We start from the raw sequence: 22599 nt of genomic DNA, 5'->3' as shown, positions 1-22599 counted from the left end.
CCAGCTGGTTAGCTGCTGTTTCTAAGATCCCCTTGCACATTCCTCCTCCTTCTTTTGCCTCTCCAAGAAATAGTTCAGGTTCCTACAACAGACTGGTGCCACAAAGATACACCTACAACTCAGGGGTAATTAACTCTGAATGGCAGCATCTCAGTTCAGGTTCACCGAGCAGGGGTGTGCCCACAGGCTTGAGAACTGTGCCACCACTAAGAAGATTAATATTAAATATTGATAATGGCAATTTCAGACTCTTCCCACTACAGTGGTGAAAATTACTGCTTTGGGGGGGGGTTGATTTCCTACTAGGGAAGTCTATGTATCTTGCTCTGTCACAGTAGTCTCATATACTGACATCTGCTTTCGACAGTCCCATTAGATAAACCCAGTCCAAGGGATTTTAGGTAATCTAAGTCATAACTAACACTGCCAATGTTTGCACAGTGTCTGACTTGAAATTTACTGAGAGCAAAAATGTTTACATCCCTGTTACTCTCTTAACACAAATAAACTGTGACACATATTTTTGTAGGCTGTGAAGAACCATTGTATCTACATAACAGCAATCTCCCAAAGAACACTCATTCTTCAAGGATCTAAGGTGCCTCAAATCTCTAGCTCTCAACTATTTCATTTCAAAATCATGTACTTGTGATAGATTAAAAATTAAAATTGCCAAGGTACCACTTTATTCCCCTCTTTCCTTTGTCCTAAGCCAGCTTCACCCACGGGTTTGAAGGGCCTCCTTTGCTGTCCTGCCTGATAGGAAGTGAAAAATAAGTTCACTGGCACGTTCCACATCAGCAGTGTGAATTACATCTGCTCAGAGCAATAAGACACTCCCATAGATTGAAATCTTTTATTAATTAAACAGTTACATATTTTCCCATGCTATCCTGCTGATTTATGAAGATGATATTCATCTCTTACTGCTCAAGGAATGTGAAAAAGCCCTTTGACTGAGTTTGTGTCTGCCAGAATCAGTATCCCTCTACTCACCTTAAATTCTTTTTCAATATTGGCAAGCACGGCCAGCTCATTGCTGAGCTCTAAGGCAGTCATTACAGGGTCTTCACTGGACAAAGATAGATAAGCAGGACTGGCCAGACCTTTGTAGGCATTGATTCTGGATCTAGAATGGCTGAAAGAGTCATGCTTTTGTTTCTGATTGCATTCACTGCACTTGCAGAAATAGTCATGTGGCCTATCAATCCGAGCTCCTTTTCTCAGGAGGGTGTGGACAATCTCATACTCATGGCAATGAGCAGCCAGAATGATGGGCGTAACATCATGGGAAAATCGTGTGCCATCTTCATCGTATGCATAGAAGTCATCGTGCTGGAGCTCCGACTGGCTAGGACTCAGTGCAAGCCTCTTGCCTTCAGCAAATGCTGGATGGTTCAGGATGGCTTCCACTATCCGAACATAGCCTTTGCTAATAGCCAAAAGCAAGGCATCCCCAACCCGAGACAGGTTCTCCTTCTTCAGCAGAAGTTCTGTGATCTCCAGGTGCTCGTTGGCAACTGCCAGCTGCAAGGCGTTCTGCCCCATATAGTCCACACAGTTCACATTGAGTGAGGGACATTCTTCCAGCATTTTGCGGATCACTGGAATATTTCCATACTCTGCTGCATCCAGAAAGCGCTCCTCCTCGAGAGAAAGGCTTGTTGAGTGGTCATTAAACATATAGGCTGGCCCCCGACTGGCCTGCCTCCTCCCCTTCTCCCGGAGAATGGTCTGGCGTCGTAGCGCTAGTCTGTTCTCATTGCCTCGGCTGTGTGGAGAGAGAGAGGTTATTAGTTCTGGTTTAGGCAAGGACAGATTCAGTTCAAATAATAATTAACACAAATATGTCTATCGTTTATATGCTGTATATTTGGAGCTGGGGTTGCTTAGCCTGGGGAAGAGGAGGTTCAGGGGAGACCTTATTGCTCTCTACAACTACCTGAAGGGAGGTTGTAGCCAGGCAGAGGTTGGTCTCTTCTCCCAGACAACCAGCACCACAAGAGGACACAGTCTCAAGCTGCATCAGGGTAGGTTTAGGCTCAAGGCGAGGAGAAAGTTCTTCACAGAAAGAGTAATTGGCCATTGGAATGTGCTGCCCAGGGAGGTGGTGGAGTCACCATCCCTGGAGGTGCTCAAGAGGGGATTGGACGTGGCACTTGGTGCCATGGTTTAGTAGTCATGAGGTCTGTGGTGACAGGTTGGACTTGATGATTTTGAGGTCTCTTCCAACCTTGGTGATTCTGTGATTCATTACATTCATATGCTCAAATACATCACTATTTTCAGTATTTCCCACAAAATTGTAACCATGAGTAATATTCTGTTCATTAAATGCTTACTAATGAATCTGAATTTAAATATTTAAATTACAAAGAAAGAAACAAAATCAGTATTTTTTCACTCAAAATGTCTTCTCAAAAGGTAACATTACAAGATTTTTTTTTCCTTCTACATTGTTTACATTTAGCTTCAAGTATAAATTTCTTTCTGTGCCTCTTGCCTTTTCTGTTCCAGAGATGCAGTCCTCTGCAGTGCTGGAAATGCTTCAAATTGCCCAAGTTAAAAGTAGCAAAGAATATGAAGACCGGCAAAGAACATCTTCTGAAAGTATACTAGAAGCAAAAAGAAGACTAAGGAAATCCATGGAGTCACACTGTAATACAGACTGGTGGACCCTGTGACCAAGGATTCCAGTGAGTCTGAGGTACTCAACGCTTGCTTTGCCTCAGTATTCACCAGTGAGATCTGTCCTCAGACCTCAAAGGCACCCAGCACAGTGAAGCTTGATTTACATTTAAGGAAGACTGACCTGGGCCAACCAAATACACAGTCCTGAAACAAGGCTACACCAAGGCTAGAGAGAGCTGGTAGATGCCACCTTTTAAAGTGCATAGTGACTGGGAGGATTTTTACTAATAGGAAACAGATTTTCCAACTTTTGCAGTCCCCCCCCCCCTCATTGTCTTCTCAATTTTTGAATAACCTAAGCATCCAACTGCAGCAGCACAATAACCTGAAATGCAGAAACCATCCTACTGAGCAGCATGATGATAAAGTCTTTGTCTTGAGATCCCCTTTCTTCATGATCTGTGAAGCAATCGTTTACTGGCAAACGTCATTGGAATAATTTATACTGAAATTATTTGAACAGAAAATAAATTCAGCCCACAAAAAAACATAATAATTTTTTTAACTCCTTAAAAATACCCAAAACAAACCCAGATGCATTCATTCTAGATGCAGATCTTATTTAAACAAAGTGACAGTAACAATATCATTGATTTAAAATAAGCATCTTTATGTACCCTGCAAAACAATTCCAGTATAAAAGAATTTTCCTAGGATTTGATGAATAGTGTAGAATAGAGTAGAGTAGAGTAGAGTAGAGTAGAGTAGAGTAGAGTAGAGTAGAGTAGAGTAGAGTAGAGTAGAATAGAATAGAATAGAATAGAATAGAATAGAATAGAATAGAATAGAATAGAATAGAGCAGACCAGGTTGGAATAGACCTCCAAGGTCATCGTGTCCAACCCATCATCCAACATCACCTAATCAACTAAACTATGCAATCAAGCACCCTATCAAGTCTCCTTCTAAACACCTCCAATGATAGTAACTCCACCACCTCCCCGGGCAGCACATTCCAGGATATGATAGGATAGGATAGGATAGGATAGGATAGGATAGGATAGGATAGGATAGGATAGGATAGGATAGGATAGGATAGGATAGGATAGGATAAAATAGACTAGACTAGACTAGAATAGAATAGACTAGAATAGACTAAAAAAGACTAGACTAGACTAGACTAGACTAGACCAGACTAGGTTGGAAAAGACCTTTGAGATCATTGAGTCCAACCTATCATCCAACACTATCCAACACCGTCTATACAGGGAAACAAACCCTTCAACAGGATCACAGCCATTATTTTGTCCTGAGATGTTACCAGCTTTAGTTAACCAGCCCAAAACTGCAATGCATTAAAAAAACTTTCATTTATCAAATAATAGAAACTGATTATATTCCTATTCCAGCAACACATTCAGCAAAATTTATCCAAATAAAGAGAAATCTTTGCTAGTGAAAAAGAATTAGAACTAGCTTGTTTGGCCAGTAGTATTTCCTCTTTCCTTGCCTGCATTTAGAAGAAAATCATTGCTTAAATGGGAGACTAAGGGCATACATTCCCTAGACAGTAGTTCATCTTCTGGAGTAGAAGTTATTACAGCATGAAATTGAAGATTTTTTTTTCAGTGTTTGCTGGACTGTAGCATATTTCTGATGCAGAGCTGGTTAGGCCACAACTTGAGTACTGTGTCCAGCTCTGGGCCCCTCAGTTTAGGAAGGATGTTGACTTGCTGGAGCGTGTCCAGAGAAGGGCAACAAAGTTGGTGAGGGGCTTCTAACACAAACCCTATGAGGAGAGGCTGAGGGAGCTGGGGCTGCTTAGCCTGGAGAAGAGGAGACTCAGGGGTGACCTTATTGCTCTCTATAACTACCTGAAGGGAGGTTGCAGACAGGTGGAGGTTGGTCTCTTCTCCCAGGCAGCCAGTACCAGAACAAGAGGACACAATCTCAGGCTGCACCAGAGGAGGTCTAGGCTGGATGTTAGGAAGAAGTTCTATACAGAGAAAGTGATTGCCCATTGGAATGGGCTGCCCAAGGAGGTGGTGGAGTCACCATCATTGGAGATGTCTAGGAGGAAACTTGATGGGGTGCTTGGTGCCATGGTTTAGTTGTTTAGGTGGGTTGGACACAATGATCTTGAAGGTCACTTCCAACCTGGTCTGGTCTGGTCTATTCTATTCTATTCTATTCTATTCTATTCTATTCTATTCTATTCTATTCTATTCTATTCCATTCCATTCCATTCCATTCCATTCCATTCCATTCCATTCCATTCCATTCTCCACTCAATATAATGAGGCTGATTTTGTGAATTATACAGGGTGGTATTCAGCTTGTCCCACTTCTACCTTAGGAACATTAGGATTCTTGTATATTTTTATCTACTCTGTACATAAAGGAGAAACAATTCTCCTGCCTACCTTTGATATTTATTTTAAGACATTTGGAACACTTAGTTTTTTCTTTAAAAAAACCCAAAACAATCCTATCTGATAGGTGAGATTAAGGCCTCCTTTGATTTACATAATTTAGTAGGAAAATAAACAGAAGAATGATGGAGTTAAGCTCCTTACTACTTCAGATACCATCTCAAACAATTACCATTAAAAAATCAGACTCTATTTTAAAGGAAATTGCTGTCTTGCTGGAATTCTATTTTCTCTTGTTAATCCCACTGAAAGACTAGTCCAGAATTTGATTGTTCAAGCAGTCAGAAACGTTAATCTAATTTTCAGCTTAAATTTAATAAAGGCCAATTTATATCTATTTGGTTTTGTTCAGGAACCAAACCTGCATTTCAAATGAAGTAAACTTTCCCCTAACAATGGACACCTGCAACACAGGAACACACAGCAACCATATTCCCTCTCTACCTTCATTTTGCTGAGCTAAATCAAAGTCATCTCATTTGCTGCTATGTCCATTCAGTTAAAAATCCACTCGAGTCAACCTTCTGAAACTAAGCAGTAATCCCATGTGTCAGAGTTTGCAGCAAAGTGATTAGTAAATATTCTGTGTCAAAATGTACATCCCTGGTTATCTCTCTGGTGCATTTACATCAAAAAAAATCATTTAGGCATTATGGATTACTTGGTCAGCCAAAGATAAGTCTTCTATCTTCTGCTTTTTCTGACTTTCCTGACTTTCCTTAATAAGGTGTCAGACAGTGAACCCCTGATTTGCAAACCAAAAGAACATTGCTGAGAGATTCGATTTCAACCCACAACTACCTTTGAAGATGTGTTAAGAGCAGCTCTGGAACTCAGAAAGTTTGGGCATGGGATACAATTGTAAGCACCCACAGCATTATCATCTAAAGGAATAAGCTTTGCAATAGCTGCTGGAGCTGGCACAGTGGCTGAGTAAGCCTCCTCCTCTTTTCATTTTATTCAGGTAAAAGGGTTTATTATACTCTTAACTTGCTGTGTAAGGATACTCTAACTCATTTAAACCTCAGGTTTGGCTAACCTTTCAGAATGTATTACCACTGAAAGAAGACTACACAACTTCTTAGGAAATACAGAATAGAATAGAATAGAATAGAATAGAATAGAATAGAATAGAATAGAATAGACCAGACCAGACCAGACGAGACCAGACGAGACCAGGTTGGAAGAGACCTTCAAGATCATCACGTCCAACCTATCATCCAACACCACCTAATCAACTAACCCATGCAACCAAGCACCCTGTCAAGTCTCCTCCTGAACACCTCCAGTGATGGTGACTCCACCACCTCCCTGGGCAGCACATTCCAATGGCCAATCACTCTCACTGTGTAAAACTTCCTCTTGACCTCCAGCCTGAACTTCCCCTGGCGCAGCCTGAGACTGTGTCCTCTTGTTGTGGTGCTGGCTACCTGGGAGAAGAGACCAACCTCTGCCTGTCTACAACCCCCCTACAGGTAGTTGTAGAGAGCAAGAAGGTCACCCCTGAGTCTCCTCTTCTCCAGGCTAAGCAACCCCAGCTCCCTCAGCCTCTCCTCATAGGGCTTGTGTTCCAAGCCCCTCACCAACTTTGTTGCCCTTCTCTGGACATGCTCCAGCAACATATAAACTCACTAAATCTAATTATGCTCTGTCTTCACAACCATACTTTAGTTAGAGACACCACACTGAAACTTCTTACTTCTGCACAAAATGCAAACCCAGATATAATGCCTGTAGTTCTCATGAAGAGGAAATACATGTACACTGACAGCAAATCTACAGGCTGGAAGCACAGAGAGAAAAAAAAGGGGAGCTGAGACAAGGGAGCTAAGACTGCTGCTAATATCCAAAGGGAAAATATTCAAGTCACAGAGATAAATAATCTTAGAGAAAAGTAAATAGAAAAAATGGAATTTTATTGCCACACTGCCTCAATCACAAGCTCCTCAATCTCTTGCAATTCAAGAGCTTTGAAAACTGGCCAATCAATGAACATGACAATACTATTTACCAGTGTTGAAACTCAAGTAACTCGCTAAAAACACATTGAAACCATTAAGTGATCACCTCTGAATCATCTCTGCAGATGAGCGTCCAGAAGACTCAAAAGGCCACAGAACTTTGATAAATAGAAAACTTTCAAAATCCAATGCAAACCAAATCAATGATTTTAAAATCAATGATTTTAAATCAATGATTTTAAAAGTCCCTCAGGGATCATTCCTGGGACCTGTCTTATTCAACGTCTTTGTCAGTGACATGGGCAGTGGCATTGAGTGCACCCTCAGCAAGTTTGCTGATGACACCAAGCTGTGTGGTGCAGCAGACACGCTGGAGGGAAGGGAGGCCATCCAGAGGGACCTTGACAGGTTGGAGAGTTGGGCACAAGCCAACCTCATGAAGTTCAATAAGAGCAAGTGCAGGGTCCTGCATCTGGGTCGAGGCAATCCCAGGCACAAATCCAGGCTGGGCAGTGACTGGCTGGAAAGTAGCCCTGAGGAGAGAGACTTGGGGGTGCTGGTGGACAAAAAGCTCAACATGAGCTCTCAATGTGCACTTGCAGCCTGCAAAGCCAATCAGATCCTGGGCTGCATCAGGAGAAGTGTGGCCAGCAGGTCGAGGGAGGTGATCCTCCCCCTCTACTCAGCTCCGGTGAGGCCCCACCTGGAGTACTGTGTCCAGTTCTGGAGCCCCTATTACAAGAGGGATGTGGAGGTGCTGGAACGTGTCCAGAGAAGGGCCACAAGGATGATCAGAGGGCTGGAGCACCTCTCCTATGAGGACAGACTGAAGGAGTTGGGGCTGTTCAGTCTGCAGAAGAGAAGGCTCCCAGGTGACCTAATTGTGGCCTTCCAGTATCTGAAGGGGGCCTACAGGAAGGCTGGGGAAGGACTTCTCAGGATATCAGGTAGTGATAGGACTAGGGGGAATGGAATGAAGCTGGAGGTGGGGAGATTCAGGCTGGATGTGAGGAGGAGGTTCTTCACCATGAGAGTGGTGAAACCCTGGAATGTGTTGTCCAGGGAGGTGGTCGAGGCCCCGTCCCTGGAGGTGTTTAAGAGCAGGCTGGCTGAGGCTCTGGCCAGCCTGATGTAGTGTGGGGTGTCCCTGCCCATGGCAGGGGGGTTGGAACTAGATGATCCTTGTGGTCCCTTCCAACCCTGAATGAAACTATGAAACTATGAAACTATGAAAATGTCTTTCTGATGTGCCATTGGTAAACTGTCAGTTAGCAATTAACTACGAGATCCAGGAAGCGAACTAGAGAAACAGGCTGAAAGAAGTTGTGAAGAGAAAGCACACGTGGTTGGAAAACTGCAGTTATTAGTCCCAATTTGTAAAGTCAAACTGCCCAGGAAAATCAGATGCAGATCCACTACTATTTAATATATTCATTAAATTTGGTGGATGATGGAACACAAACTCCATTTTTTGCGTGGGAATTGAACACAGGAGGAAAGAAGGAATAGGACTTTAATTGGGCCTGGCAAGAAATGATCTGAAATCACAGACTCACAGAATGTTAGGGGCCGGAAGGGACCTCGAGAGATCACCTAGTCCAACCCCAAGCCAGAGCAGGATCACCTGTATCAGATCACACAGGAATGCATCCAGGCAGGTTTTGAGTATCTCCAGAGAAGGAGAAGACACAACCCCCCTGGGCAGACTGTTCAAGTGTTCTGTCACACTCACAGGGAAAAAATATATCCTTATGTTTCCATGAAACTTCCTGTGCCTCAATTTCCACCCACTGCCCCTTGTTCTGTCATTGGGCATCACTGAGAAAAGCCTGAGTGCATCCTCTTGGCACTCATCCTTTGCATATTTATAAACATTAATGAGGTCACCCTTCAATCTCCTCCAAGTTTAAGAGCCCCATGGTCCCCCAGATGTTTCACTCTCTCAATAATTTCTGTGACTCTGTGCTGGACCCTCTCAAGCAGTTCCCTGTCCTTGAACTGGACACAATATTCCAGATGTGGCCTCACCAGGGCTGAGTAGAGGAAGAGGAGAACTTCTGCTGACCTACTAATCACAGCCCTTCCAATACACCCCAGAATGGCATTGGCGTTCTTGGCCACAAGAGCACATTGATGACTCATGGTCAACCACCAGGACCCCCAGGTCCTTTTCCCCTTCACTGCTCTCCAGCAGGTCAGTCCCCAATCTATACAGGTACATGGGGTTATTCTTTGCCAGGTGCAAGACTCTACACTAGCTCTTGTTGAAATTCATTAAATTTCTCCCTGCCCAACTCTCCAGCCTGTCTAAGTCTCACTGAATGGCAGCACAACCTCCTGGTGTGTCAGCCACTCCACCCAGTTTGGTGTCATCAGCAAACTTGCCGACAGTGCACTCTGTGCCCTCATCCAGGTCTTTGATGAATATGTTGAATAGCACTGGCCCCAGTCCTGACCCCTGGGGGGGGGTCCACTAGATGCTAATTTGAAAACAAGATGTAAAAGGTTTTGTACCTAAGCAAGCACATGGTAAATGATGGGAATAGCCTAGGTTAGTTTGGAATGGGAAGGTATTAAATAATATTGGTGCTACATAGACTTGTGGTGCACTTCAAAACCAATACAGAACAAATGCAGTTAGTGTAGAGAATGACTGTAAAGCTGATCAGCCATCTGGAAGGCATAAAGTAAAGTACAAGTAGTTTTTGTTTAATCTAGAAAAGATGGAAGGAAAATAGAGCTCAAAGCAGTGGTGTAAAAGGAAGAGTATAATTTGTCTCTATCCAGTTCTGCAATGGGCTGGCAACCACTAGCTCTGAAGTTCCTAAAACATGACAGTGAGAAAATATTTCAAAGGGAAGAGGGTTATTTGGATGTTCTAGTCTTCTGCTCTTCCTTATCACATACATGCAGTACCAATATAACAATATATGTATTATATATGTATTTTTCTAGACACTTTCTTGCAGCAAGTGGCAAAGAATACCAGTGTGTGCCCACCAGAGGGAACTCCTTACCAGGCTTGGCACTCGACAACACCAGTATCCCCCATACTGGTGTTTTTGCTTTGTTAAATTCTCTACCCCTCTGGACACAGACCATCCAAAGTTTACTGGTTTCAGCAACAGTAAAACAAAGACCAGGAAGTCTTAATAATTCAAATTAATGCTAGTGGTTTTCCTACACGATTGGGGAGGGAAAAAAAAAGGAAAGGTAGAAAGAAACAAAACATGAAGTATGATTTTAGCTTAAATTTAACATGTGGCCACTTTGCTAATTTGTGAATTTTATATGGAACACAGAAAGTATCTCACAGCCTTCAGGGCCACGTGCTTATAGACATATCCCACTTCCAACATATTCCAAGGAATATACTAAATCCCTAGAGTCTATTCCTAGAGTCTTATGTGTAGCCATTTTGAGATGAAGTAAATCATTCTGCAGTACCAGAGGTATCTATATGCCTTTGGAACTGGGCTTGCATGTTCTGCAATGTTTGGTGCCTTGTTCGCTGCTCAGTTACCAGGCAGTGTCTAACTTTGTCACTGCAGCTGATGGCTCATTTTGAGGTTCCTTCTGTTACCTCCTGTGGCCGGTTGACGTTGCCCCCTTAAGAAAGGGAATATGGTGGACGGAAGTTGGTAAACGGAAGGAATAGTCTAAACTAATTTCATTGGGAGAGTGGGAGGAAGCACCTTCGGAACTGGGAGTGAACTGGACATTTCCACGACTTTTCTGTCAGTCTTGCTTCCGCCTCTTCGTGCAGCACCTTTGTGTGCTGGGCTTTCTGCCAAGGCTCCGGCCTTCAAACTGACAAACTTGATAAGGCCTGTATTAACTCCCTTCCAATTAACACAAACTGCTTCTAACTTTTTTTTCCTCTCTTTTCTTTCTCTTTCTATCCCATTCTGGGGAAAGGGGGGGGAGAGAGGGGAGAGCGGAGGTGGGGGACCCCTCTGCCGAGGGGGGTCACTCTCATTTCTGTGTTGCTCTGTTGTATATCTTTGTATATATTGTAGATATTGTAAATTTGTAAATATTCCCCTGCATTCCCTACATTGCTTTGTAAATATAGCTCCACTGCTTTGCTAATTCAGCTTGTGAGTTTTTTTTTCTTTCCCTTCAATTTTTTTTTCCCTTTTACCTTATCCTGCCGACTACGCCGGGGGGGAGGGAAGAGGCTTCTTGGCCTTACCCTTTCCAAACCCACCACACCTCCCTTTCTGGAAATTCAAGTGCCTGCTGTCCAGTTCAAACCACATCTTTTACAAAGCTATTAACACTGTACAGTATATGCACTATGTGAACAGTCTGCTGTGCTCACTATCTTTGGTGACTTATCAGCTTTCATTACTCATCTGATTATAAGATGAATATTGGTAACTTCTGCTATCACAATGACTACTGTAGATAACGATTGCTAGGTGACTGGCTGCCTTAAGCAAGCTTTTCCTTTCATTAATTATCACTGAGGAGTCTTTGTTAATAAGCTCAGCAGTCAGCAATTTGAAAAGTCTAAGGTCTGACTTTACCTGAGATAACAATTTAGAATCTGTTTGTTTATCTACACATGAGTGCACTGAAAAGCTTTATCTAGCTCATGCTAGATCCACCACTGAAATTTCCATAGCTCCCCTTCCTTTTAAAAATGAAGTTAGAGCTATGTCCAGTTAGAGCAATCACAATCAATATAATAGCTGTAACACAAACACAGCTGGATGTCTCTGACAAACATGCTTCTATAAACAGAAGATTATTACATTAGTCATGAAGTAGCAGACGTCAACAAGACAGCCCTTGTTATTTTCTCAGAGTTCCTTAGGCACAAAGTGATAAGAAGTTCAAATAAAGCAAAATCCACTTCTCATATAGATCTCTGGAGTCTAATGATACCATGCAGTATGTACTTTAGTGCTGCATCCCGCTGGTTATAAATAAAAGCACTTGAAATAGAGCATGGCTACTTGTACTGATGCTAAAACCAGATACAAACACAGTAAACTTCTGTTATACACAAGCAGCTTGATCTTGGCACTTTCCTGTTGGAAACTCTAAGATTCCTAAAGAGAACATATGTCTCAATCTACAGGTTACAAACAAGTTTGTGTTTCATCTCTCCAAATCAAATCTGGTGACATGAAATGTTGGTCTTATAGAGATGGAGGCACAAATAGTTTCTTTTTTCTTTTAAGCTTCAAAAGGATTAAGATTGGTTTCTATTCCACCAAACATCTTAATTCCTATACAGTCTTCATGTACATGGTACAGCAGTTTTGCTAATTGGTTAGTATATTAGGTCATGGTGCTTCCATGTGCATCAGTTTAGGAAAGATGTTGAGTTGCTGGAATGTGTCCAGAGAAGGGCAACTAAGCTGGGGAAGGATTTGGAGCACAAGCCCTATGAGGAGACACTGAGGGAGCTGGGGTTGTTTAGCCTGGAGAAGAGGAAGCTCAGGGGAGACCTTATTGCTCTCCACAACTACCTGAAGGGAGGTTGTAGCCAGGTGTGGGTTGGTCTCTTCTCCCAGGCAACCAGCAGCAGAACAAGAGGACACAGTCTCAAGCTGTGTAGGGGGAAGTTTAGGCTTGATCTTAGAAATAAGTTCTCCACAGAAAGAGTGATTGCCATTGGAATGGGCTGCCCAGGGAGCTGGTGAGGTTGGCATCCCTGGAGGTGTTTAAGAAAAGACTGGATGAGGCACTTAGTGCCATGGTTTAGTTGATAGCTAGAGTTGGGTGATCAGTTGGACTTGATGATGTTGGAGGTCTCTTCCAACCTGGTTGGTTCTGTGATTCTGTGACAAGGAACAGGTACAGGCTAGAACACAGGAGGTTCCACCTCAACACGAGGAAACACTTCTTTATGGTGAGGGTGATTGGAGCACTGAAACGGGCTGCCCAAAGAGGTCACAGAATCTCCTCTGGAGACTTTCAAAACCTGCCTGGATGTGTCCCTGTGCAGCATGCCATGGGTGATCCTGCTTTGGTAGGGCAGTTGGACTTGATGATCTTTGAAAGTCCCTTCCAACTCCTTACATTTTGTGATTCCATGACTCTATTTTTGAAATTCTTCATGGAATACATGTCAGGGAACAGTTGCACAAAGTCTGCATGGAATTACACAGATAACTACTCAGGTAATCAGGGCTCAAAATCTCTCACTTCTTAGTTTTAAGAAATAACTACAGAGGTTTTAACCCTAAAATTGAAAAATCACAGCCAGATTACATTTTCACCAGAGAGGTCCATTGCTGATTCTTTGAAATTGGATGGTGGCACTCTCCTGTATGTTCAGCTCTGTGAGCCACTCCTGGGGAGGTGGTGGAGTCACCATCATTGGAGGTGTTTAGGAGGAGACTTGGTAGGGTGCTTGGTTGCATGGTTTAGTTGATTAGGTGGTGTTGGATGATGGGTTGGACACAATGATCTTGAAGGTCTCTTCCAACCTGGTTTGTTCTATTCTAAGTATGGAGAGTACACTGACCTTCAGAGAGCACACAGTATGATTCATTCAAGATGCAGGACACAGTTTTCTCCCCTCTGTTGTTTACAAGGGCATGTAGCAATAGGACGATGGGCAATGCCTTTAAACTAGAGAAGGGTATATAGGACATTTACTATGAAGGTGGTACACTGGAACAGGTTGCCCAGAAAGGTGGCAGATGCCCCATGCTTGGACACACTCAAGGTCAGATTGGACAGGGATCCTAGGACTCTGAGCAACCTGATCTAGTTGGTGGTATCCCTGCTTATTGCAGGGGGGTTGCACTGGATGATGTTCAAGGGGCCCTTACTACCCAGTGGATTCTATGATTCTGTTACCAGAAGCTCAGCAGTTTAACAGTGTTCCCATTCTGACAGGAATGGGCTGCTGGATTACTTTATTCTTAGCTCCTTTCTATTATGAAAAGATCCATCTATGGCTGTTCCTTGGTTCCTGGGAACTGGCCAATATCCTATTTCATCTTTCACTCAACACCATTCTGCCACAGCTCATAACCTCCAGCAAGGCATCTTGTCAAGTGATTTTAGAAAACATAAATATGCTATGTCCAAGGAATATCATTTCTCTAATGCAAAATTTTTATGGTACTTAAAGAGGACTTCACAAAAGTTGAGAGCAACCAAACAGAAAGGGACCTGGGGGTACTGATTGACAGCTGGCTGAACATGAGCCAGCAGTGTGCCTAGGTGGCCAAGAGGGCCAGTGGCATCCTGGCATGCATCAAGAATAGTGTGGCCAGCAGGAGCAGGGAAGTCATTGTGCCCTGTACTCTGCACTAGTTAGGCCACACCTTGAGTACTGTGTCCAGTTCTGGGCCCCTCAGTTTAAGAAGGACATTGAGACTCTTGAACGTGTCCAGAGAAGGGTAACAAGGCTGGGGAGAGGCCTTGAGCACAGCCCTGTGAGGAGAGGCTGAGGGAGCTGGGATTGTTTAGCCTGGAGAAGAGGAGGCTCAGGGGAGACCACATTGCTCTCTGCAACTACCTGAAGGGTGGTTGTAGCCAGAAGGGCTGGCTTCTCCCAGTTGACCAGCACCAGAACAAGAGGAAACAGTCTCAAGCTGTGCCAGGGGAAGTTTAGGCTCGAGGTGAGGAGAAAGTTCTTCACAGAGAGAGTTGTTAGCTGTTTGAATGTGCTGTCCAGGGAGGTGGATTTTATGATTCTGTTACCAGAAGGTAACAGAAGAAGGTCCCTTCCAAGCCCTAACATTCTGTGATTTTTGGCGTAACTGTTACTCTCTCTCTAACTGGCTAAGAATCTCATTGTATCTTGAATGGTATCTTTGGAAACACAGCTGGAACTACATTTCCTTATCCATATTTCATGCACATTGTATAAAAATTTCCCCTCCTTTTTTTTCTTTTTTTAATGTGACCTAAATAAAGAACTCTTGTAAGTAAAGAATTAGCTTTTTTTTTCCCCCTAAAAACACCTTAAATTTTACCTATAAATAAGTAATAATGAAGCATTTGGGCCAAGTTCACTGTACAGAAACTAGTTCAGCTATCCAAAACACTGAACAGATTCATCTAATACTACATTTAGTTTCAGAACAACTTAGTTTCTTACTGAAGCACCTTTTGTAGCCCCTTAAAGCTGTTCAATGCCTGACACAGAAGTTAAAAATAAGGTGGATTAACTCAGCTCCTTGTTTTTGAGGTCTGAATACTTCTGGATATTGTGTTTTCTGTTTATCAAAATCTAAGACAATAATGGAAAAGATTGGTAGGGGAAAAGGATAGGCATTATGAGAGTGTCAGAGAAGAATAGGATGGTGAGAGGCCTCGAGCACAAACCCTATGAGGAGATGCTAATGGAGCTGGGATTGTTTAGCCTAGAGAAGAGGAGGCTCAGGGGAGACCTTATTGCTCTCTACAACTACCTGAAGGGAGGTTGTAGCCAGCAGGGGCATGGTCTCTCCCCGCCAGGCAACCAGCAACAGAACAAGAGGACACAGTCTCAAGCTGTGCCAAGAAAGGTTTAGGCTTGAGGTGAGGAGAAAGCTCTTCACAGAGAGAGTTGTTACCCATTGGAATGGGCTGCTTGGGGAGGTGATGGAGTCACCATCCCTGGAGGTGTTCAAGAGGGCATTGGACGTGGCACTTGGTGTCATGGTTTAGTAGTCATGAGGTCTTGGGTGACAGGTTGGACTTGATGATTTTTGAGGTCTTTTCCAACCTTATTGATTCTATGAATCTATGAATCATGAAGAAGGGAACAGGTTTTGATTATCCATTATGGGAAAATTTACACAAACAGTTAAAGAATTGTGAATAATTAAAAAGAACTTCAAGACTGAATAGAAGAGATAAACTAAACTACAAATAGTGGAAATAACAGACAGAGAGGACTATTCAATGTTCATGAGAAAAATGCATTCAAGTCTACCTTTCTCCTGATTAATGTATTTTTTTATGGAGAACAGCACAGTGCCCCAGAATGCAGGGACCTTGTTCTCAAGTCTTCATATACAAGTTGTACTCTTTATTCTTGTTCTCTCTGTATCTGTTTCTACATTGGTCTGTAACACTGAGTCTTAAAAACCTTGCAAAAAACAGGTCAGAGATGTTAAATGAATTTGTTGTATGTCTTTTTAGCTTGTTCCAGTCTTCAGACAGGTCAGTAACAGCAAAAGTATGCTTATATGATGTGTCTCCCCATCTTTCCCAAGAAAAGCAAAGTATTTTCATTGCTATAGCAGGGAGATAATAAGTTTACTACATTACATTCCCTTTGCGTCATCAAACATAGCAGTCCATTTATCATCATCTAACTCTTCACAGTTCCTTTGCCTAACTTTCCTTGTATACTCTACCTCCATGGAAATGACTGCTTACTGTAATTGCTAGAGCAATCATGACAGCTTTATAATAACAATAACAAACTTGCTGAAAGGATGCAAAACTTAATGTCAATTGATTACAGAGAAAAACAAACCCAAGGCAGAGACCACATATTTCCATTCGCTTCTGCTGCCTCTGAGGCACAATCTTTCAAGTTTTGGACTCATTTCACTCAAAACCAAGAGATAAGCAAGCATTAAAATAAGGCAGAGAAAGGGAAAATATTTTTAAATGAGTCACAATTGGAACTATAGGATCAAAATAAAAAATATGAAATATCAAACTCCATCACTGAAACAACATCAACAGGATCAGTCTATGCTGGAGATTTTTTTTCATGGAGGAAAAAACTTGAATGAACTCTGAGAGAGTCTTCTGAGTAGAACTTGCTGGACTGGCCCATAAAAAAAAATGGGTTGAATGACCTAGAAGGGTTGTGTTATCATTCCACAGCTGTATCAGGAAGCAGTGCTGACAAGAAGGAAAAAAATGTAAGAAATTTGACTCATAAACATGCTTCTCATAATGGCACCTGGATTATTTAAGGCACTTGAAAAATGACAAGATGGCAGGCAGTTGATCCAAAGAAGAAAAACGGTCTTTAAATAGGGAAGAGCATGAGAAAATTCAAGGAAAAGTTAACAACCAGGACCTCAGGTCAGGAAATTACTCAAGAGTATAAACTCAGTTTCCTGAAGCAGCATATGATCTTGGTTGTTTCTCTGGAAAACTACAATCTATGGCTGTCGGAGGTGGCCTGAATTTGGAACATACACACTTCAGGTAAATACACCGTCAGGTCCTTTCCGGCTGCATGTCTCCCTTCTGCTTTTGCACCATTAAATCAGTAGTTTTCCACAAAGAAAGGGGAAAACAAATAAAAAGTAGAAAGAAAAACATGCTGCTCTGCTCTGTTGAAACTCCATGTTCCTTGTTTTACTCGAGGAATTTTTGTGCCCTTACAAAACATTTGGATTTCAATGCCAGTGAATGTACCCTGTCCAAATCTGAAATATCTGCTTATTGGAGAAGAGGAGGCTCAGGGGAGACCTTACTGCTGTCTACAACTACCTGAAGGGAGGTTGTAGACAGGCAGGGGTTGGTCTCTTCTCCCAGGCAACCAGCACCAGAACAAGAGGACACAGTCTCAAACTGCGCCATAGGAAGTTTAGGCTGGATGTTAGGAAGAAATTCTTCATAGAGAGAGTGGTTGCCCATTGGAATGGGCTGCCCAGGGAGGTGGTGGAGTCACCATCATTGGAGGTGTTTAGGAGGAGACTTGATGGGGTCCTTGGCACCATGGTTTAATTGATTAGATGGTGTTGGATTCTATTCTATTCTATTCTATTCTATTCTATTCTATTCTATTCTATTCTATTCTATTCTATTCTATTCTGAGAGCAGGGAAACCTCACACTAGACTACCAAACATTACAGAGTTCAAAAGGAAAATAAAATCATCTTTGGTACTCTCCATGCCTGGAAGTAGAGAGACTAGTGAGGTGGTCTAAATGTGCTTCTCCAGAATAGTTAAAGATTTACAGCTCTATTACCACAGATCTTTAAAATGCAACTCCAACAGCCATGCTGCACAAGGTTGTTATGTAAGAATCCTTGGGGATAAACAGACTGCAGGAAAATGAATGAATATACAGTTCCTGGTATAACTTTCAGCTTCTCTTTAGCACCAGTTCTACTCACAGCTGTTCTCAGATTGCCAAAATTCATATTATCACAGTATCACAGTATCGCTAAGGTTGGAAGAGACCTTGAGGATCATCGAGTCCAACCTGTCACCACAGACCTCATGACTAGACCATGGCACCAAGTGCCACGTCCAATCTCCTCTTGAACACCTCCAGGGATGGTTATCTTGCACCCAGGAAAGGCTTCTTACCCCTATTATCACTTGTACAACAATAATGAAAACTTGCAAGCTAGATGTTACTACCCAGAACTTGGAACTGACTTGGACATCCACAACCATCATGGATTTATACCTGTTAGATGATTCTGTTTCTTCCCCAAAGTAACAATTTAAGCTGCTTCTGCTTCCCTCACATCCAAATCCCATAGATAACAAAGCCAAAAAAAAATCTCCTTGATATTAACATATTGGGGATAGGCTCAAAGGAGTTTAATGGATGAAGCCTCTTATTTTCTAGGGGAACTTCTTTTTTTGTGCTTAAATTCATTAGTGATGAAATTAAAGGTTTCAGTGACTGCAGGCATGGAACAAGACCTGAACCTATCTGCACAAAGTTTTCAAAAGCCTTAAGTGCTTTGCTCAGTATCAAAAGGACACATTTTAATCCCAAACCTCAAGGCCACAAGCTAGTTGCCAGCTGCCAGGTTTGTGCCTTATTTTTCCTTTTAAGCTCTGTGTTCCTATCTTATACTTAGTGTTAGCAGCTCTGAGATGCACCAATCAATTCTTGTCTGGTCCCACTTACTGGAAACAACATCATTGCGTCACCAGACCCCTGAGGAACAGCATGTTTTTCTTTAGCCTTTGCAAAAGTAAAACTGTTAAAGAATGAATAATAAATATCACAAAATAAGTGTGGAGTAAAATGCAGTTGCTTTGCATCCATGTGGCAGCAGGCATTGCTCTGTCTAGGGTGGTTTGCTGAACGCTGTCAGAAGCTAAATTATGTTCCCAAATGGCCTGGTTTGCCGGGATTAAAGATCTATGTCCTAAATGCTGTCTTGGTAAGGAACTAACAAACACCCTCTGCTTTGTGAAACATCACTTTTTTCCTGTTCTATTTCCTGAGCTTCTGCAGTTGCTTTTGTGATGGGCAGACACAGCTCTTTGCATTATGTATCCACATCTGGTTGTGACCGTGTATGCTAAAACCCCTTTTGACAACAGGCCAAATTAAAAACTCACACCCATTTCATGCGCCCTAAATTCAGTGATGGTACAGAAGTTACCTGAAAATAGTATGCAGCACTAAATAAATTTCAATCATTCCATGAGAAATATTTGCTCTTATGATTCTTTACTGATGTCACACCTAAAGCCTCTGTATCTTGCTTTGTTGGCTGCTCCACAGACACCCCACGAAGCCTCAGAAGAACTTAGAAGAATCTCGAGCACCATCTGTCACAACAACATTTTTTCAACGATGACAAACTGGCAATCAAAAGCAGTCATCAACTAGCACAGCTGTCACTGGGTTCTCATGATAACGTTTTACTGTCTCAATTTCTCAAGCAAGCAGCTCATTCTGTGACTAGCTCATAAAGGGACAAAATTCAAACTGCTCGCACTACTCATGACCACTCCTGCTGGTACAGATTCCTCGCCGAGACCTCCTGCAATGGCCACTTGCCCAGGCTCTGCAATGCCACAGGCACAATCAGAGCAGAGGAGACAAAATACTCTTAATGGATCTGAAAACTCCTTTAATTACATACTTCTATTATCTGGCAGGTGTCCTTAGCATTGTCAGACTTCAGAGAGTAAAAACTGGTTCTGTAGGTACATTCATGTGTGAAACAACTGCCACAGGTAATCCACAAGTATCTCTCTGTTTAAGCTTACAAATACCTTGTCAAGCTTTTGTTTACAGGGGCTTACAGACTCCTTGCTAAAACTACCAGACATATTTGAACCTTTTCACTTTTAGATTGGGAAAATGAGCAAGGGAGGGATGCATAGGCATTTGTGTGTTAACAGGGTGTGAAGGAATCAGGATGTGAAAACTGGTGTGAGTACTGGGGAAACAGCACTGTAATTGTTCCCAAAGCTGAAGTATAGACAATGGGCAATAACTTGGGAGAAATATCTAAATATGTCAAATTCAAGTCACAGATTTTGCAGAGCTTGATATGATTAAGTCTAATACTTTGTAAGTTTTACTTCTGAATCAGTACTTTATTTTTCAATTACACCTCAATGAACAACAAGTTCCTTACCATGTCTTCTTTCAATTTTAACTGTTAAGTGTTCTCAACAGAATTTAGCAAATGAATCTTTAATTGTGTTCCTTCAAATGGCTGCAAAATAGTATCACAGTATCACTAAGGTTGGAAGAGACTTCAAAGATCATCGAGTCTAACCTGTCACCACAGATCTCATGATTAGACCATGGCACCAAGTGCCACGTCCAATCTCCTCTTGAATACCTGCAGGGATGGTAACTCCACAACCTCCCTAGGCAGCCCATTCCAATGACATTTTTGAAGGACTGTTTGGATGCCAGCAACTCTGCCAAGAAGGACCAAATTATCCTTTGGTCCTCATACTGTTACGCAGGAGATTTGAACAGACCTGAGCAGGACGTCCCAGGCGTTTTCAACACTTCCTTAAAGGACTCGGAATGGATTCATGCACATTTCTAGCACTAACGAGATCTGGAAGGAGCTCCTTCATTAAGCATGCTCCCTCCTGTTGTGCACAGCCTATGGTACCACAATTGATTTTTCTGACTTAAGCTGCACAAGAATGCCACTAGTAAGCAGCATACTGTATGTCAGTATGGTGTCGTTTTCCTCTAAAAAATGTAAACATTAGTGATTTCAGCACAGTAGGAAATAATCTGGTGGCTTTTAATGAAGTATACTCATGTTGACACTAGAACTGCCTTGGAAAACGAGATAATGTCTAATCATGTCCATTATGTGCGACACAATCAGACGCAATTAATTTGACTAAATATAGATGTACACAATGCAGACATCTGCAACTCTGTTTGGTGCCCCAAACCTCCAACACTGGCGATGGACAGAAATAAGCCTTTCTACAGCAGGATTCATCACCCCAAGTAAACCTATGAATTGAATCGCTTATTGGAAGTGCTGTCTTCATTTTAAGGAGCAAGGCAGATGCTCTTCACCCCTTCCCAAAGGAGTAAAGACAACGCTCCACACCACATAAGAAAGAATTAGAAGTTTAAATGCAAGTACTATTCATAACTACATACCACAGTACAAAAGCATATAAAATACACAAAGCTTCCTAGACCACCTCAGCTACAGTTGTCCAAAAATAGAATAGAATAGAATAGAATAGACCAGACCAGGTTGGAAGAGACCTTCAAGATCATCGCGTCCAACCTATCATCCAACACCACCTAATCAACTAACCCATGCAACCAAGCACCCTGTCAAGTCTCCTCCTGAAAAAAAAAACCTCCTAAGGCCAAAGCTTCACAGTCTACCTCCCTCCAAACCAGTCCAAAATCCAGGCCTCAAAGGCCCCCCTCCCCCCCAGTGCCTCTCTAACCCCCACCATACCAAACCCAAGTGATGCAGCTGAAATTCAGCTCTCCAGCTCCAGGCTGCAGCCAGAGCACTCTGGGCCCCATTCCCCTACATAGCAAAGATAAGGGAGCCCAGGCTGGGACAGGGGCAGAGAGAGGGAGAAGAAGGGGCTGGACAGCTTGTGATGTTCCCTTATAAAGGGGAGATGCAGGCATTCTGGGAATGAAATCACAAAAGATTACACTTTCCAGTGTGCATCTTTTGGACTGTCTAGTCCTTGTGGAAGACTTCTCTATGCTTCTTAAAGGCATCCAGCCTCAAATCATAACAAGTGCCTATTTATCTCCACTGATTATAGAATTAGCTAAGCATGCCTAGCTGAGATGTAGACATCTACACACACTTCACTAAAGTGATCTGAGACTTCTTCTTGTTCTGACTCAGGTCTACATTAATTAGTCAAAAAAAAAATGGTATAATCTCTGTCCTCAAACCTTATCTTGCCAACATCCTTCAATCATTCTGACTATAACAATACTGCCTCTGGAACCTCAAGCATAGTAGTTTTTAAGCTGTGCCCCTCTATCTATAAAGCAGAATACAGAGAATTATGCTTGAAGTTATAGAGAAAATTAGATTTAAAGCACAGATCCCAAAAGGTTTACATATGAACTAATGCCCTCTTAAAAACATGGTTTTCTGGTATTCAACCTAAGCTCTTGAAAAGATCAAATAATACTGTGAAAATTCCCCAGGCAGTTGCATTTGTACCATGTCAGCATGAGCCAAACATCTTTTTGAATCTGATCCAAGTGTTACTGACTGCTGTGGGAACTGGTCTGGACCTTTAAGGGGCAAAAAGTGTCTGAAAAGTTCTGCGATGAAAGGAACTAATACTATCTGTTTGGGAGAGATGAATCATTATTAAAATCAGCAGCCATCTTACTTTAGTTTCCACACTGTATTAGAATATCAACATTAAAAATAAATAGAATAGAATAGAATAGAATAGAATAG

At 42.3% G+C, this 22599-nt stretch overlaps 1 protein-coding gene across 2 annotated transcripts in view; it reads right to left on the bottom strand.

Annotated features, from left to right (window-relative positions):
* The window catches only part of TRPC6 (transient receptor potential cation channel subfamily C member 6), a 103223-nt gene that overhangs the window by 44268 nt on the left and 36356 nt on the right, over window positions 1-22599 (bottom strand). For both annotated transcript variants that reach the window (XM_068145204.1, XM_068145212.1), the window contains exon 2: window positions 997-1771. In XM_068145204.1, the coding sequence (XP_068001305.1) occupies window positions 997-1771 (775 nt within the window). The remainder of the gene's footprint in view (window positions 1-996; window positions 1772-22599) is intronic.

The sequence above is a fragment of the Melanerpes formicivorus genome, unplaced genomic scaffold, assembly GCF_026170545.1.
Source record: "Melanerpes formicivorus ecotype bairdi unplaced genomic scaffold, bMelFor1.0.p_v2 SCAF_1, whole genome shotgun sequence".
Lineage (NCBI taxonomy): Eukaryota > Metazoa > Chordata > Aves > Piciformes > Picidae > Melanerpes > Melanerpes formicivorus.
Note: the sequence above shows the minus strand (reverse complement) of the source record. Positions and strands in the feature narration are given on the sequence as shown.